The 15,469-nt window shown below is 40.9% G+C and overlaps 1 protein-coding gene across 1 annotated transcript; it reads right to left on the reverse strand.

The window, feature by feature from the left end:
• Positions 1 to 3,658: 3,658 nt before the first annotated feature.
• Positions 3,659 to 4,399, reverse strand: LOC147608995 (uncharacterized). The gene is made up of 2 exons (XM_086788091.1): positions 4,360 to 4,399; positions 3,659 to 4,272 (listed from the first exon to the last, which is right to left on the reverse strand). Exons 1-2 carry the CDS (start codon positions 4,372 to 4,374, stop codon positions 3,856 to 3,858), a joined length of 432 nt encoding a protein of 143 aa, XP_086644217.1. The 5' UTR covers positions 4,375 to 4,399; the 3' UTR covers positions 3,659 to 3,855.
• Between the last annotated feature and the right edge of the window lie 11,070 nt (positions 4,400 to 15,469).

The raw sequence follows: 15,469 nt of genomic DNA on the forward strand, positions 1-15,469 counted from the left end.
TTGGTACAAAACATCAACCCTACCATAAAACTTGATGTTTTGCATCAAGTTTTAGATGCTATGGAAAAGCAGGCCCATCATAGACTCCTCCACTCTCACTTGTGTGGCTACATTTTGCATTATCAAACACTAACTTGCATTCCCCTATGGTGTATGACTTGTAATGCTTAGATGATGGACGTAAATGAAGCTCATTTTCCTTGCCTTATCTCCTCCACTGCAATCAAGTACTCCCATTACTATGATTCCCTTGGCACTACGACTGTTAGTAATGCGTTGGATTCATCACCTTCAAAGTACTAACCCAATTTATTCAATGAAATTTTGACCATTGGTTTTGTTTACTCCTCTACTTGGGTTCTTGGATCGTCTATGACTTGAGCCAACAAAATTCCATCACAACAAGTGTGTTTTGAGCCATGAGTCTTGTTATTGCATTCATAGACAGGTTAGAATTTCTCAAAATTGATCCTTGAGTTTCACCACCCACTCCAATCATGTTCAGAGGTGTGATGGTAGGACTATTCTGCTAATTTGCAACCACCACTTTCATTGGGAAAGCTTTGATCCAATGATCTATGCCACAACAATTACAGGTTGCAGGTGGCATGCTGGAAGATGCAACTTGTGTTATTGGTTGGTTTTTGATGGGACACTCAAAGACTCGGTGTGGTCCCCCTGACTCTTCAATGATAGCATTGAAGAGTCATTCTTTTGACACTAGAGTTGTTGATGTATCCACCTAGCTGGTATATTGGTTTGACTCTGCCTCTTGCATAGACTACATAGTACTCCTAGTAAATATTTATGGAGTCCTAAGTGGAACAACAAAAAGTGAGGTACTCTCCAAGTCAACCTCATATTCTAGACACTCAAAAGATTCCTTCAAACCTATTTCATTTAATGATGTGATCCTCGGGGGTGGAGGTTGAGGTACCAAAACTGGTGGAGGTAAAACAATACATTTTGTACATTGTAAATCTCCCTTTGCAATAGGTTATTGTGACATTTGCTTAGCATTGGATTGAGGTGTTGTAGTAGGCATTATGGTTTATGGCTATGATGGAGCTCGTAACGCCTGCTGAGGTCTAGAAGAATTAGAAAGAGTTTGCACAAACGTGTGTGGCACTGTGAAGCCTCATGACCACAAAAAGTATATGCTAGTGAGTGTGTGTGAGTGATTTGAGGTGAGAGGAGGGAGTAGTGTCTGAGCTATTACACAACAGTGTGATACTGCTCATGGGAGAAGGCAAATGGTAAGCTACCCATTACAATGTTGAGCTTGGAGACCTCACGAGTTACGAGCTTGGCCATTGAAAAGATCCCCACGAAACACTGAGGTTAGAATAGGTGAATGGTTCCCTTGAAGCTGTCTCTTAGTCTTAATAGAGACATGAAGACTAAGGAATATTGAGAGAGAGAGAGAGAGAGAGAGAGAGAGATAGAGAGAGAGAGAGAGAGAGAGAGAGAGAGAGAGAGAGAGATGAGAGTTGAATAGAGAGGGCAAGGCTAGTTGAGAGTGGAAGAGAGAGAGAGAGAGAGAGAGAGAGAGAGAGAGAGAGAGAGAGAGATGAGGGTAAGGGAGACATGGGAATGGAAGAGAGAGAGCTGAACACAAGAGGAGAGAGAGATGGGGAAGAGAGGAGAAGAGAGAGAGAGAGAGAGATGAAGAAGAGATAGATATGAGAGGGAAAGAGAAGAGGAAGAGATCGAGGTGAGAGTGCAAGAGAGAGTGAATTCAACACATGAGGAGAGAGATGAGGAAGAGATAGACATGAGAGAGAGAAGGATGAGAGAGACATACATAGTGATATAGAGGGAAAGAGAGAGAGAGAGAGAGAGAGAGAGAGAGAGAGAGAGAGAGAGGGTGGGAGAGGAGGAACAGAGGACGAGAGAGAGAGATGAGGAAGAGAGGAAGAGAGAGAGAGAGAGAGAGAGAGAGAGAGAGAGAGAGATAAGGAAGAGATAGAGATGAGAGAGAGATGCTGAAGAGAGACGAGGATGAGAAAGAGATGAGATATATATATATAGAGAGAGAGAGAGAGAGAGAGAGGTGTATGAGAGATAGAGATAATGATAGAGAGGGGGAAAGAGAGAGGTAGATGAGAGAGAGGGACATGCAGAGAAAGAGTGAGAGATAAGGAGGGAGAGAGAGAGAGAGAGAGAGAGAGAGAGGGAGAGTGCCTAAAGATAGATTGCCAGTACCTTGAGAGAGAGGGAGAGGGAAAGATTTTAAGAATCTGCTCACCACTTTTGGAAAATGCTTGGCAAAGTGTTCATTTGATTTAATTCTTATGCATAATAAGATACTTAAACGCATGATAAATATTCTATCTTTCAAGGGTAGCCTATAATTTAGATATATGAAATTTATTATGAGCTTTACTATAAGGTTAAGATCTTAGTCATTGATGAATCTATAAATATGTAACCCGAATAACAAGGAGGGATGGATGTTGGTAGTGACCTATTGCTCAAACTTTTTCTAAAGTACTAAAACTTACTTTATTTTTAGAATGGTAGTAGGTAAGAATTGTTCTTCTTCAGCTTTATGGTGTTCATGGCATATCATGGTCTCTTTCTAACATTCTCCATCTTAACACAACTTCAAAACTTTGAATACCAATATTGGTAGTCATAATTGTCAACCTTAGAGTAAAAGTGGGTATAATAATTCTCTTTTTTGAGATCCATTTTTTAAATTATGATTCTCTTTTTTGAGATATATATTTTTTATATTCGATATAATTATTCTCTTTTTTGAGATCCAGTTTTTAGATTATGATACAAACTCTATTGTACATTTTGGTACACAAGTGTATGAGTTGTAAAGTGTAAACACACACACACACACACACACACATAAACAAAGACACGTATAATTTTTTAAGATTTTGAACATGAGGGATTTTAAGAAGGTTGAATATTAAAAATATAATTTCAAAGAGATTAAAAGGATCTTGAAAGGAGCTTGAAAAGGGGTTGAAGAAGTTACAAATGCATTTTTAAAAGAACAACTAATGAGAATGGTATTTGGAAAATATTAATACTACAAAGTACAAAAAGCAACAAGCTTGTATGTTTCAAGTGTTGAAATCATTTGGCACATCACACATGCGTTCTTGCATGAGTGATATTTCTTGCCTTTGTTATTATATTTTTAAAGACTAACAAGAGGAAAAGTGGCCAATTTTTTTTATTCGGAACTCTAGTAGGGCATTCGTCCTCTACCAAAAAGTTTTTAGCATATAGAAGAGCATTATGTAAGTCCTATTGAATGGAGCATTATGTAGAGCATTTCAATATGTTTTGTTTGCAAGAAAAGATTGTGGAGTTGTGTTTTCGTTTGAGTGTAGAGAATAGAAATAGACTACTCATTGTGCATCATTTCTTTTTACATTTGAAGGACCTTGATGAGAATCTACTCTACAACTGTTGCACATGAGTTTTTGAAGGCTTGCACAACCATTTTGTTTGCATTTGGAAGAACCTACTATATAAACATTTTCTCTAAATGCATGCATTTGGAGTCCCCCGCACTATTTACACTTGATTGTGTCGTTATTTCAATTGCATTTGGAGTCCCCCCTACTATTCACTTGCATTTGGAGTCCCCCCTACTATTCACTTGCATTTGGAGTCCCCCCCACTATTTACACTTGATTGTGTCGTTATTTCACTTGCATTTGGAGTCCCCCCCTACTATTTATTGCACACAAATACTCTTTCAAGATACATGCTACTCATTTGAAAGGACCAAGGGGAACCAATTTGTACTCCAAGACTCAAGCCTGTTTTCTAGACAAAAAAGATGCAAATTGGGCGATGGAATTGATTGTTATGATGGTCCCATAATCAAAGCCAACATATATGTCCTCCTTTGACAACAGTGGGGCTAGGCTTGAGGGACACAGGACAAGGGGGGTAGTTATGGTAGTCCGACTGGTAGATCGAACGGGCGTTTTTGTAGCCTCCACACTTTGGGTGGTGAAAGGGCGGGCGGGGGCTGGCGGGGGCTGGCTCCAAGAGGCGGAAATGGTCGTGGTGGGTGGTCTCCTGGTCGGACGCCCACCGGCGCGGGCTTGGGCGGGGCGGCACGGGCGGGTATATGGGCTTGAGCGTGTAGTCTGCCATCACTGTGGACACCCCTTCCATCCTCCACGGCTGCCCAAACGGCACGGGCGTCCGCAGCTCCTCTGCAGGTGGCCACCCTGGGAAGCCCGGACAATTATGCAGCCCGCACGTGCACAACTTGCATACGCACACTTCCGCCTGCATTCAACCAACATCAATCATGTGTATTCGGAAAACCACTGCACGCGAACAAATAAACAGAAGCTGCTGGCTTTGGCATTTTACGTGATAATTTTCCATCTCCGCCGATGGAGTGCTTGGTACGTTTCTGCGCCACCCGAGTCCTTTAGCGGGCAAACGGCCAAATCTCACCACCTTGGGGACGACCATTCGCAACCGGTGCATATCCACAACCTTCCACTCCATCTAAATATCATTTTTTTGAACGCAACAAATTTGTTTACTTTTGCCACTTTTTCTCCTCCTCTCTGCAATGTAAGTTTGTTAGTGTATATTTTGTGCAATGTTCCCATTGTTTCTTATCAATGACTTTGTTTATCGTGTTTTTGTTTATCGTGTTTTTCCCCTTGTTTCTTAGGTAATCTTCTTCACTTTCATTAGACTTCCACTTGTTAATGAACCAATCCATTCTCACATGTAGTGAATCTTAATTCTACGAAGATGAAACTTTTATATCTTGGTTGCTTCCTTTTGTTGCATGAATACGTCAAGATTGTCTCAATACATCTTGTTTGCCTTCTTCCTAAGTCTAAAAAACTAGCCAGCTTTGGTTCACCATGCTCTAGGGCATTAGTAATTTGTGACTTCCTATGGCTCACATGCCCCCACATGTGATCAAGCATTTTTGGCTAAAGATCTATTGCTATCCCCAAAACAATTACCACAACCTCCCCCATTTCTCTCTCCGACGACTAGATGCCTAGGAGGTCCCATGATCTCATGGAGTAGGTGCATGAGAAGCACAAGGAGTGGGAGAATTGTACCTAGCATGAGATGGCCCAGAACTGGTATACAAGAAGGGACTAGCAATGCCAATTCTAGTGAGAATGCGAACTAGAGTTTGTAACCCAAGGGGTAGCACCACCCATGGAAGTACCACTAGCAAGAGTAGGATTAATTGTAGTAGGGATAGAGGGTGGAGCAAAGATGTTCCACAAACTCTATCTACCATAGCGGTGTGACTAACTAGCGGCCAACTGTGAGAGCCAATGAAAGTCAGGATCATCAAATGATGGCCAGGCCACGTAGTCTATATCATAATAAATATAGCTATTACATCTAAAAGTAAAATGAATATAAGAATGTAATGCCACATGAATGAAATGGCATGCATACATAGAGCTATTATACATGCATACATAGAGCTATTATGCTTGCATACATAGAGCTATTATACTTTCATATTTAGACCTACAAGGTGATATGTATGCATGCATATCACTTCGTATGCATACATAGAGCTATTATGCTAAGTAAATACATAAAGCTATAAGGCGATATATATGCATGCATACATAGAGCTATTATGCATACATAGAGCTATTATGCTTACATACATAGAGCTATAAGGCTCTATGTATGTATGCACATAACTATATATATACATAGAGCTCGTCTATAAAGCTTTATGCATAGAGCAATGCATAAATCAATGCATAGAGATATGCATACATACATAGAGCCTTGTAGATCTATGTATGCAAGCATGCATAGAGCTCATGCATAAATCTCTATACATAGAGCAACAAATAAATGCATAGAGATACACGTGCATACATAGAGCTACAAGGCTCTATGTATGCATGCATAGCTCAATGCATTTCTCTATGGGTTGGAGATAGCAATACATAGAGAAATGCATAGAGCTATACATAGAGCCTTTTAGCTCTATGTATGATTGCATATATAGATCTACAGAGCTTTATAAGGTTCTATTATGCATGCATATCTCTATGTATAGCTCAAGGTTCTATGTATGCATGCATACATTATTAGAGCTACAAAGCTTTACAAGGTTCTATATAAGCATGCATATCTCTATGTATAGCTCATTGCATTTCTCTATGCATTGATGAAAATGCATAGAGAAACTCATAGAGTTATACATAGAGACTTTTAGCTCTATGTATGTATTCATACATAGAGCTACAAGTTTGCATGCATATATAGAGCTACAAGGCTCTATGTATAGCTTTATGCATTGCTTTCATAAATGCATAGAGAAATGCATTGACTTATATATAGAGCTATAAGGCTCTATATATATATATTGCTTTCATAAATGCATAGAGAAATAGATTGCACTATATATAGAGCTATACATGCATACATAGAGCCTTGTAGCTCTTCATGTAGAGCTATGCATGCATATGGATTAAAGCAATGCATAGAGAAATGATTTATGTAACTATACATAAAACTATATACCAATAAATGTGCTAGTTAGCTGCCAACACCTGTTGATCATGGTGGTGGACGTTGTGCAGCACAACCAAGCCCGCAGTTTTAGTTCAAAAATAATTGCTCCAAAGTTGAAACTTGTTATGGATCCTCCTGTTCGGATTCCTTATGGCCCGTTCTAGCCGCCTTCTTTTGGTAACTCCTCCATTGCAATGGCCCCTAAAATGAACTTGATAAGGTAATTGGGGGTTTTTTGTTTTTGTTTTTCAAGTCAAGGTTAGAAACAAGCAAGCTTTTTAGACTCGAATAGAGAAACACTTTTGTCATTAGATTCGGGTGATTGGGGGCATACTACATCTCATAAGATCTCTTGTTGTTGCTTAACCAAGGGTTCCCAATGTCATTCCTTTTGTCATCACTTTGGAATTGCACTTCGATGGGTCGTGCTTCCAGATGCCTCGCCCTTTCCCTGCGCGTTACTTCCATTGCCATTCCTATGGCAAAGGCGTGGGGCTATGTCTACTCGGGTGTGATGAGGTCTTCTTCAAGCATAGTCTGTTCTCGTTCCTTGGGCCTTCTCTTCCCACCCCGACCCCATTTCCACCCATAAGGTGGTGTTCATGTCAGTTCAAGCTTTGGCGTCTCCCTTTTCTTGTCTGTGGGTTGATTTCGTTGGCGAGGGGCTTTAGCAAGGTTCTCTTTGAATGAGTTATTTCCTCTTCACCCGGATCTGTGAGTCATAAGAGACCGTTGCTTTACCATATCGCTCTGGATTCGAGGAAGGGGCTTCTTGAAAAGAGAGAGGAGATAGACACAAGGGTAGAGGGAAAAACCCTAATTAGCTCTCATTATCTGAAACCATCAACACATACATGATAGAGAAGCTCCATACTTTTCCTTCATTGCAGACCACAAAACACATCACACTATCCTAGTGATAAGCTCACACTGAAATAACCTAACTCTAATGTCCACACACTTGGCTAGTTGGATGCGACATTATTGTCCACACACACACTACTAAACTGGTGTCCACACACTACCACTATCCACAAGATCCTGATGATGTTGCATTCTCAACACTCCCCCTCAAGCTCACCATATCCATATCATGTACTCCAAGCCTGTCTTTGAAGTACTTAAACTTCTCTTTATGAAGTGGTTTGGTAAAGATATCTTCAACTTGCTCTTCAGTCTTCACATATGTCAACTCTATCTATCCATCCAATACTTTCTTCCTAATTAAATGATAGTAGAGCTCTATGTGTTTGGTCCTCGCATGATAGAACTCTATGTGTTTGGTCCTCGCATGATAGACCGGATTTCTTGCCAACTATATGCTGCTCATGTTGTCACAATGTATGAAAACTTTCCTATCACATTGTTATCCGAAATCTTCAAGTAGCATTTTCAGCCATACCACCTCACATGCAACCATAGCTACTACTCTATACTTTGTCTATTTGCTAGATAAATAAATTGTGGGTTTATTTGTGCTACTCCAAGTCACCACTACACTTCTCAATGTGAAAGCATAACCACTAGTAGATCTTATGTCAAGAACTACCTGCCCAATCTATGTCTTTATATCCATAAACAGCCATAGCGTTTCCATACTTATAAAGGAGTCCATAATGTGCTACAGCTTTCATATATCTCAAGATTCTTCTCACTGCATCTAAATGTGGTTTCTTTGGTATTTGCATAAGTTGACTCACAAGCCCAACCGCATAGCATAAATCCGGTCTACTGATAATCATGTATATCAAACTACCAACCATCTTTCTATACATTGCCACATCCTCAAGCTCCACCACAATCAACCCTTAGAATCACATTATTCTTCAATGTCTTACAACTTGTCATGCCATACTTTGCTAGCATATTCAATGCATACTGCCTTTGAACCAACCAAATTCTTTTCTTTTTTTTTCACCACTTCAATGCCAAGAAAATATCTCAATTCTTCCAAGTCTTTCATGTCAAATTCACCACATAATGAAGCTTTCATATTAGCGAACATCATTTTGCTTTTTGTAGAGCAATCTCTAACCATGTGTTCTAGTTTTCCACAATAATGACACTCATTGCCATGCATATTTTATTGTTGTTGTTTCCAATGACCTTTACCACGAGATCCGAAACTCCCTCTAGCATGAGGGTAAAAACCTCTACCATCACGTGCACCAAATGATGGTTTGTGAATCCTATTGTTGTTGTGGTGGCCTATCATGCCAACTATGTCCACCTATACATCCTCGCATACTAGATCTCCCCTGCCTCTACTATCACCCCTATGAGTATAGAATTCTTGGTCCCTCGCATGTCCAGTGGTACTAGATGAGGTACCAAGACCAAGTTTCATCTCCTCCACAATAAGCAACAAGATCAACTCATCAAAATCTAGAAAGTCTCCACCTCTAACCTGTTGAAATATATGATGTACAAGTGATAAAGGGTGAGAGAAAGAGGTCATGTAGGTGTAAATCACACCCCAAATAAAGTAGGCATGTGGGTGAAAAAGGGATATCATGATGCAAAAATACAAACACCAATGTGAACATTGATTCAGGAGAGGTCTTACCACTTGTTTATCAACACAAGGGCAATGTCTAAATCCATTACAATAAGATAGACAATTTCCATGCGCACATGAGTTCATCAAAAAAATTTAAGGATTGAGTTTCATCCTTGATGCCTTGATTTGCTTAGTTTTATAAACTGTCCATACCTTGCACATCCCAAGCAATGATGGCACAAAAAATAATTTCTTCCTCCGCTCGAGCTTGAGAGAAATGAGAAAAAAAACCTTTGTGTGCTCAGTTTGAAAACAATTGAAAATCTTATACCGAAAGGTTTAAAGAAAACCTTATATAAAGGTTTTAAGAGACATAACTTAGAAAGGTTTCAAAACCTTAGAAGAGATTGGTTTTTTTTCCGTTTAAAAAAACTTTTGGAAAAAAACCCATAAAGGTTTAAGAAACTTTTGAAATGAGATTTCTCTCTCTCTCTCTCTCTCTCTCTCTCTCTCTCTCTCTCTCTCAAATATGATGTGCATTTGTGGTTTGTGATGCGTCGTGTCCGTGCATTGTGCCGACCACCTTTGTGTATGGTGGTTGCTGTTGCTTATGAGAGCAACATGTATGAGAGAGAGAAAGAACACAATATTTATAGAAAGCTTATATATTTACCTTCTATTTCACCACTCCAAAGTTATCTTAACCTTCACCTTTCAAGTGTTGTGTTACAAAAAGTGAGGCCTCCTGCCCTTTATATAGGGTCCAACAAGGGCTAGGGTCAGGCCAGACCTAGTGGATCCAGTTAAGGGATGAAAAATTAAAAACCTGCATAACTGAAACTTCCATAAAGGAATGTTCAGATGGAATTTTCGGTCTGATGGACCATTATTGTGTTAAGAATATGAATGATATGTTCTGAATGAATTGTTATCTGATAAAATGAATTCTATATAAGAGATCTTTATCCCATCATGCTGTGGAGAGCTGACCAATCTAAAGAACCCCAAAATCAGTTAGATCTAAAGTCGGATTTGAATTGTAAATAAAAGGACTTAACAAGAATTTTCACAAGAATTTTCGTATATTGATAGGATCATGGATCGAGTTCGTCATGGTAGGAATGATAACCCCCAACTCGATGAGGAAGAGCTCGACTTGGATGTTTGTAAAACTCTTCATAGATCGCAGCAGCCTGGACCTTTCAAGGGTGAAGGGGAAAACTTGGGCGAGATTGTGGAGAAGTGGATTGAAGCAATGGAAGAGCACTTCGATGTCACCGGGTACAATGAGAAGAGAAAAATGGCTCTTGCAAGGCTGAAGCACTACAAGGGATCGGGCTCATACCCGCGCTCCTAGCCGCTAAAAATGACTTGTGAAAAAAAGTAGCGGGCCCGTGTATCAGCACGTGTATCATCGCGGCCAGAGACATGCGTGTAAAAGCACGTGTATAGGACTGCTCAGATGCGCTCATACACGGGTGTATACACGCATTCTGTCAGTTCAGATGCATTTAGACGCATTGATACAAGCGTCTATACACGCGTTTTGTTACTTTAGATGCGCTTATACATGCATATTTCTCAGGTTTGACGCGTTTATACACGCGTATTTTATAGATTATCCGCATATATACACGCGATTTTTAGCAGTTCTGACGTGTTTATACATGCGAACAGAGAGCAAAAAAAAAATCCAGAGAGTACTATTTGGTGCCTGAATGCTGTTCCAGCATTCCAGCACCCAATAACACTCTGGATTTTTTTTTTTTTGGTGCATTAGACCATCCACGAAGAACATATCCACGAGGAAGATTAAGACAAGAACGACATGAATGCATACATTGTCAATACACGATTCAAGACAGACATGAATGTAATACTATCGATTCACGATTCAATATTACTATAAAAATTTCACACATATATACAAGGGAGTCCATATCTCGAAGTAGCCCATGGCTTCAGTTTACAAAAAAATATATACAACCACATTCTCAATATGGAATGTGATACTATAAGTCTGAGTACTACTTAGGCCCAGATGATGACTCGGTGCTCCCTCCATGCTCAGATGAGCTCACATCGGTCGAAATGTCCGATGAGTAGTGCTCACGTCCACCCTCTGCAGTGGCGGCGGGTGGATCATCAGCAGCTTGTGCCTGTTCAAGTAATATATAGTATATAAGTATATATATATATAATTCAATAAACCAAAATCATTCGTTTAGAGTTTTCAAGTACCTGTCGACCGTATGGTCTCATGGCCATCTCAAACTGCGCGTCCGTAATACATCCCTCGGCTCTGAAGATGGCCCACGTGTCACGTCTGCTATGCCGGCGAGCATATGCAGTATCGTGGGTTGTGGGATTCCTCCCCGTAACCCGTCACTGTATCATAATCAACACAATTTGTAAGATTAAAACAATCATAGAATCAATGAATTAAGTAAACAATCAAATAAAGTGGCAAGATACTTACGAACTCTGCCTCCCATGACTCGACGCCGCCAGATCCAAAATGCGAAGATCCAATGGTCTCCATCTGGATCCGTCGTGCCTCCACATGCTGCCTGCTCTTCACGCCACCCTCTGCTTGTTTCTTTGCCTCCTTCCACTCGCGTTTGTGCGCAGTGGTGGCAGGTTTCTTGGCAGGATAGCCACCCGCAGCTACATTTAGCCGGTCATCGTAGCGAGTTTTTTAAGGTGAGATCTTTTATTACTTAAGATATCCCTTATTCGCGTCCTTCCCCATACATCCGAGAATGTAGCATGTGGGGGATTGGGGTACCGACTATGTACAGCCTCTATCACCTCCCCAACTAATCAGCTATTTTGATCTTTAAATTTAATAAAACAATTTCTATACAAGTTTGATACTACCCCATGCATGTATTCCATTACCTCCCTCCCCCTCGCATCCATCACTATCCCGCCCCTATCCGCGTCACATCATAACAGATCACTCTCTCCACCTCTCTCATCTCCTCCTCTTCCGAACTGTCTCCTCTAACTCTTCTCCCTCTGTCTCCTCTCTCACCTCGTGCCCTACTACCTCCCCCACCTCCCCCACCAAAGAACCCGCTGCATCCTCCACTCCCACTCTTCCTACTGCTACGGGTGGAGTCACGACTGGGGGATTGTCTACGTGACGGTGGCTGTGAGTCCTGACGTGATGGTGGCTCTGAGGGAGATAAGACACCCAGAACTTCATTCCCAAAGATATTCTCCGCCCTTTGAGAGTTGTGGTACGTCCACAAAGACACTAGTCTATTGACCCTGCCCCATTTCTGTGACTCAAGGTTCTTGGTGCCTATGGCTTTACGGTGGATGTAAACATCTCCCATGGGATCCCTGTGAGTGGGAATGGATTGATTTGCCTTTCTTCATTTACAATGTGAGAAATGCCAGACTATTACTACTCGGACAAATTCAGAGGATTCCTACCCTAATGGCCACACTGGGAAAGCTTTGGGATTACTACATTGATTCGGAAGAGGTTTTAGTATCGGCTTTGGCACTCTTATAGGAGGAGCCAGACGTGATGGTGACTGTGAGGGTGTGCGTGAGTGTGTCTGGGACGAGGTATGTCTCCTCGGTGGACGTGGAAGAGGAGAAGCTGCATGCCGTCTCGTCGGACTCATAGGCATAAATGGCACTGGAGTGCCCTGGATACTCGCGGTAGGGATATAGACACCAGGCATGGAAGGAGGGGGATGGGCATACATGTACCCTGTAAGCTCAACTGGACCAGGATGGCGCCCAAAATGATTTAGCATCTCCATCAGCCAATTGCTGTATGCAAATGGATCGGATGAAGAACTTGGAATATCCATAAAGAATCTGCAAAAATAATCCTCATGTACATCATGGGCTGTCTCTTGACTCACACAAATATCATCATTCAAGTCACCTATCAGCCTGCAAACCATAGAAACAGGAAAGGCAGTCTCGTGTATACACCTGTCCAGAAATGCATGTATACACCCGTCAAAAAATGCGTGTATACACCCGTCCAGAAACGCGTGTATATCCGCGTGAACAGTCTGTGCAGACAGGATACGCACATTTATACACGCGACCTGCGCAAAAAAAAAAATTTGAAAGCGACCGACCTCCGACAATGTGTCCTTATAAAAGGCCCACTGTCGCCCCTTTCAGAATCGTTCACCCAAAATCGTGTGCACAAAAGCAAAAGGACGGAGACACACCCAAAAAGCAAAGAGAAAATAGCATAAACAAATCTGAGGAAGGAGACAAGGCAAAGGACAAACTGACTCACCTCTGAAAAAGTGAGTCTTCTTTCTTGGTCGGTTTCCTCCTGTGTGTGCTCCTTCTTTGCTCTTTGCTCCCACCTTGCACTTAGGTTTCGTTTCTGTTGGAAGAGGCGAAAACGAAAAAGAACAGATATGTTAGTTCAAAATCTTTATTTGGGGAAGGCGGGCTATTTTTAGTTTAAACATTCATCGCGTTTATAAATGCGTGTATGTTCGCGTGTATTATAACTTAGCTGCGTTTATACACGCGTTTTGCAAGAATTACCCGCATTAATACACGCATTTTGTAGGAATTACCCGCGTTAATACACGTAATTTTTAGGAAATAGCCGCGTTAATACACGCAATTTTTAAGAAATAGCCGCGTTAATACACGCGATTTTTATACTATCATTAAAAACATATTATGATTTTGTGTTTTCTGGTTTGTACATAGGATGTCATCAACCTCCTCAAGCAGTTCTGAGGAAGATGAGACAATGTGTCATCGTAATCGCGATGTGTGGTTGGGACAACGAATCAAATGTATGTGTAATCGATGTCAAGGATGCATTGTACGAGCACGTTGAATTACCTTGAATCACATCTCCATGTATGGAGAATGGAATCAAACAGGTTTAGAGGTGAGTAGATGTAAATTGATGGTATTCAAATGACTCATGGTATCCAAATTAAATTAATAGAGTTGTAATATATAAACTCTAATTGAAGCAGGATGCAGTACCACACCCTAACATGGTGCCCTACGCGCCACGAGAGCACGCAAAGCATCGACGAGATGATGCTGGAGCTTCGGGATCTATTGTCAGAGATGAGTGGGAAAGGGATGACAATAGCCCTGCACCCCACGAAGTTGTGGAAGAGGAAGTGTTTGATGATATGGTGCAGAATCTTTTTAAGGATGATCCCAAAGGTATGGACGACAATGATATGGAACAAGAGCATCTTTACAAGGCTTCATCGACACCGGTTTTTGAAGGGTGCACATTCTCTATTTTACGTGCTTCACTTGAACTACTCAATATACAAACAGTTTATGGATGGAGCAATGCAAGTCTTGACGCATTATTGAAGTAAGCATTCTAACTTACAAATTTGAATTAGTGGTTTAAGGTTTAGGATTTAAGACTAATTATAATTGATGATATTGGATGTAGGCTATTATCAAACATGCTTCCAAAGGGAAATAGACTACCCACCTCAAGAGACATAGCGAGGCGCTATGTGACATCTCTTGGAGGATTGGATTATGATCGCATACATGCATGCGTCAATGATTGCATTCTCTTTCGTGGGACGCATAAGGAGGCTAGACATTGTCCCACTTGTGGTGAAGCAAAGTATAGAACAGATATGAAGAGTTTTGATATACCTCGTAAACTCTTGCGACACTTTCCTATAATTCCTTGCATCAAACACATGTTCAAGTGCAAATCCATAGCAGAGCTCATGTCATGGCATTCCTCACATCGATCGGATGATGGCATGTGGAGAATTCCCGCAGACACTCCTGCTTGGAAGCATATTGAAGATGAGTGGCCTAGCTTTAAAATAGAGCCCAGAAACTTGAGACTTGGCCTAGGTATGGATGGAGTGAATCCATTTGGTTTCAAAAGCACCGCATACAGCGTGTGGCCAGTTGTGTTGGTGAATTATAACCTTCCACCATCAATGGCGATCAAGAAGAGACATCTTATGTTATCCCTTCTAATTCTAGGGAAATATAAAGTCAAGCATATGGATGTTTATCTTGAACCGTTGATTAATGAGTTGGAGGAACTATGGAGAGGTGTTGCGGTGGTGGACATTAGTAGGCCTCCCTCCTCTCGACACTTCGACTTAAAAGCAGTGTTGATGTGGACAATGCATGACTTTCCAGGATACAGCGATTGTTCTGGTAAGAATTCTAATTACCTCCCTACTCTAATACTATTGGCTATATATATTAATTATAAATATTGACTTTATTATTCTAACTTTTATTTATATTTTAACAGGTTTCAAAACATCGGGTAAACATGCATGTCCTGTTTGTGGCCCTTCGTTAGTACATGAGTATGTTGACGGTTTGTGTAAGACCATATTCGATAATCATCATCGATTTCTCCCCTCAGATCATCCTAAATATGTTGCTAGTAAGAGTAACATTCCTCCACAAACACTTCGTGCAAAAGATTGGAAG

Source organism: Cibotium barometz, chromosome 52, assembly GCF_041138505.1.
Source record: "Cibotium barometz isolate CiBa-2024 chromosome 52, ASM4113850v1, whole genome shotgun sequence".
NCBI classification, from domain to species: Eukaryota; Viridiplantae; Streptophyta; class Polypodiopsida; order Cyatheales; family Cibotiaceae; genus Cibotium; species Cibotium barometz.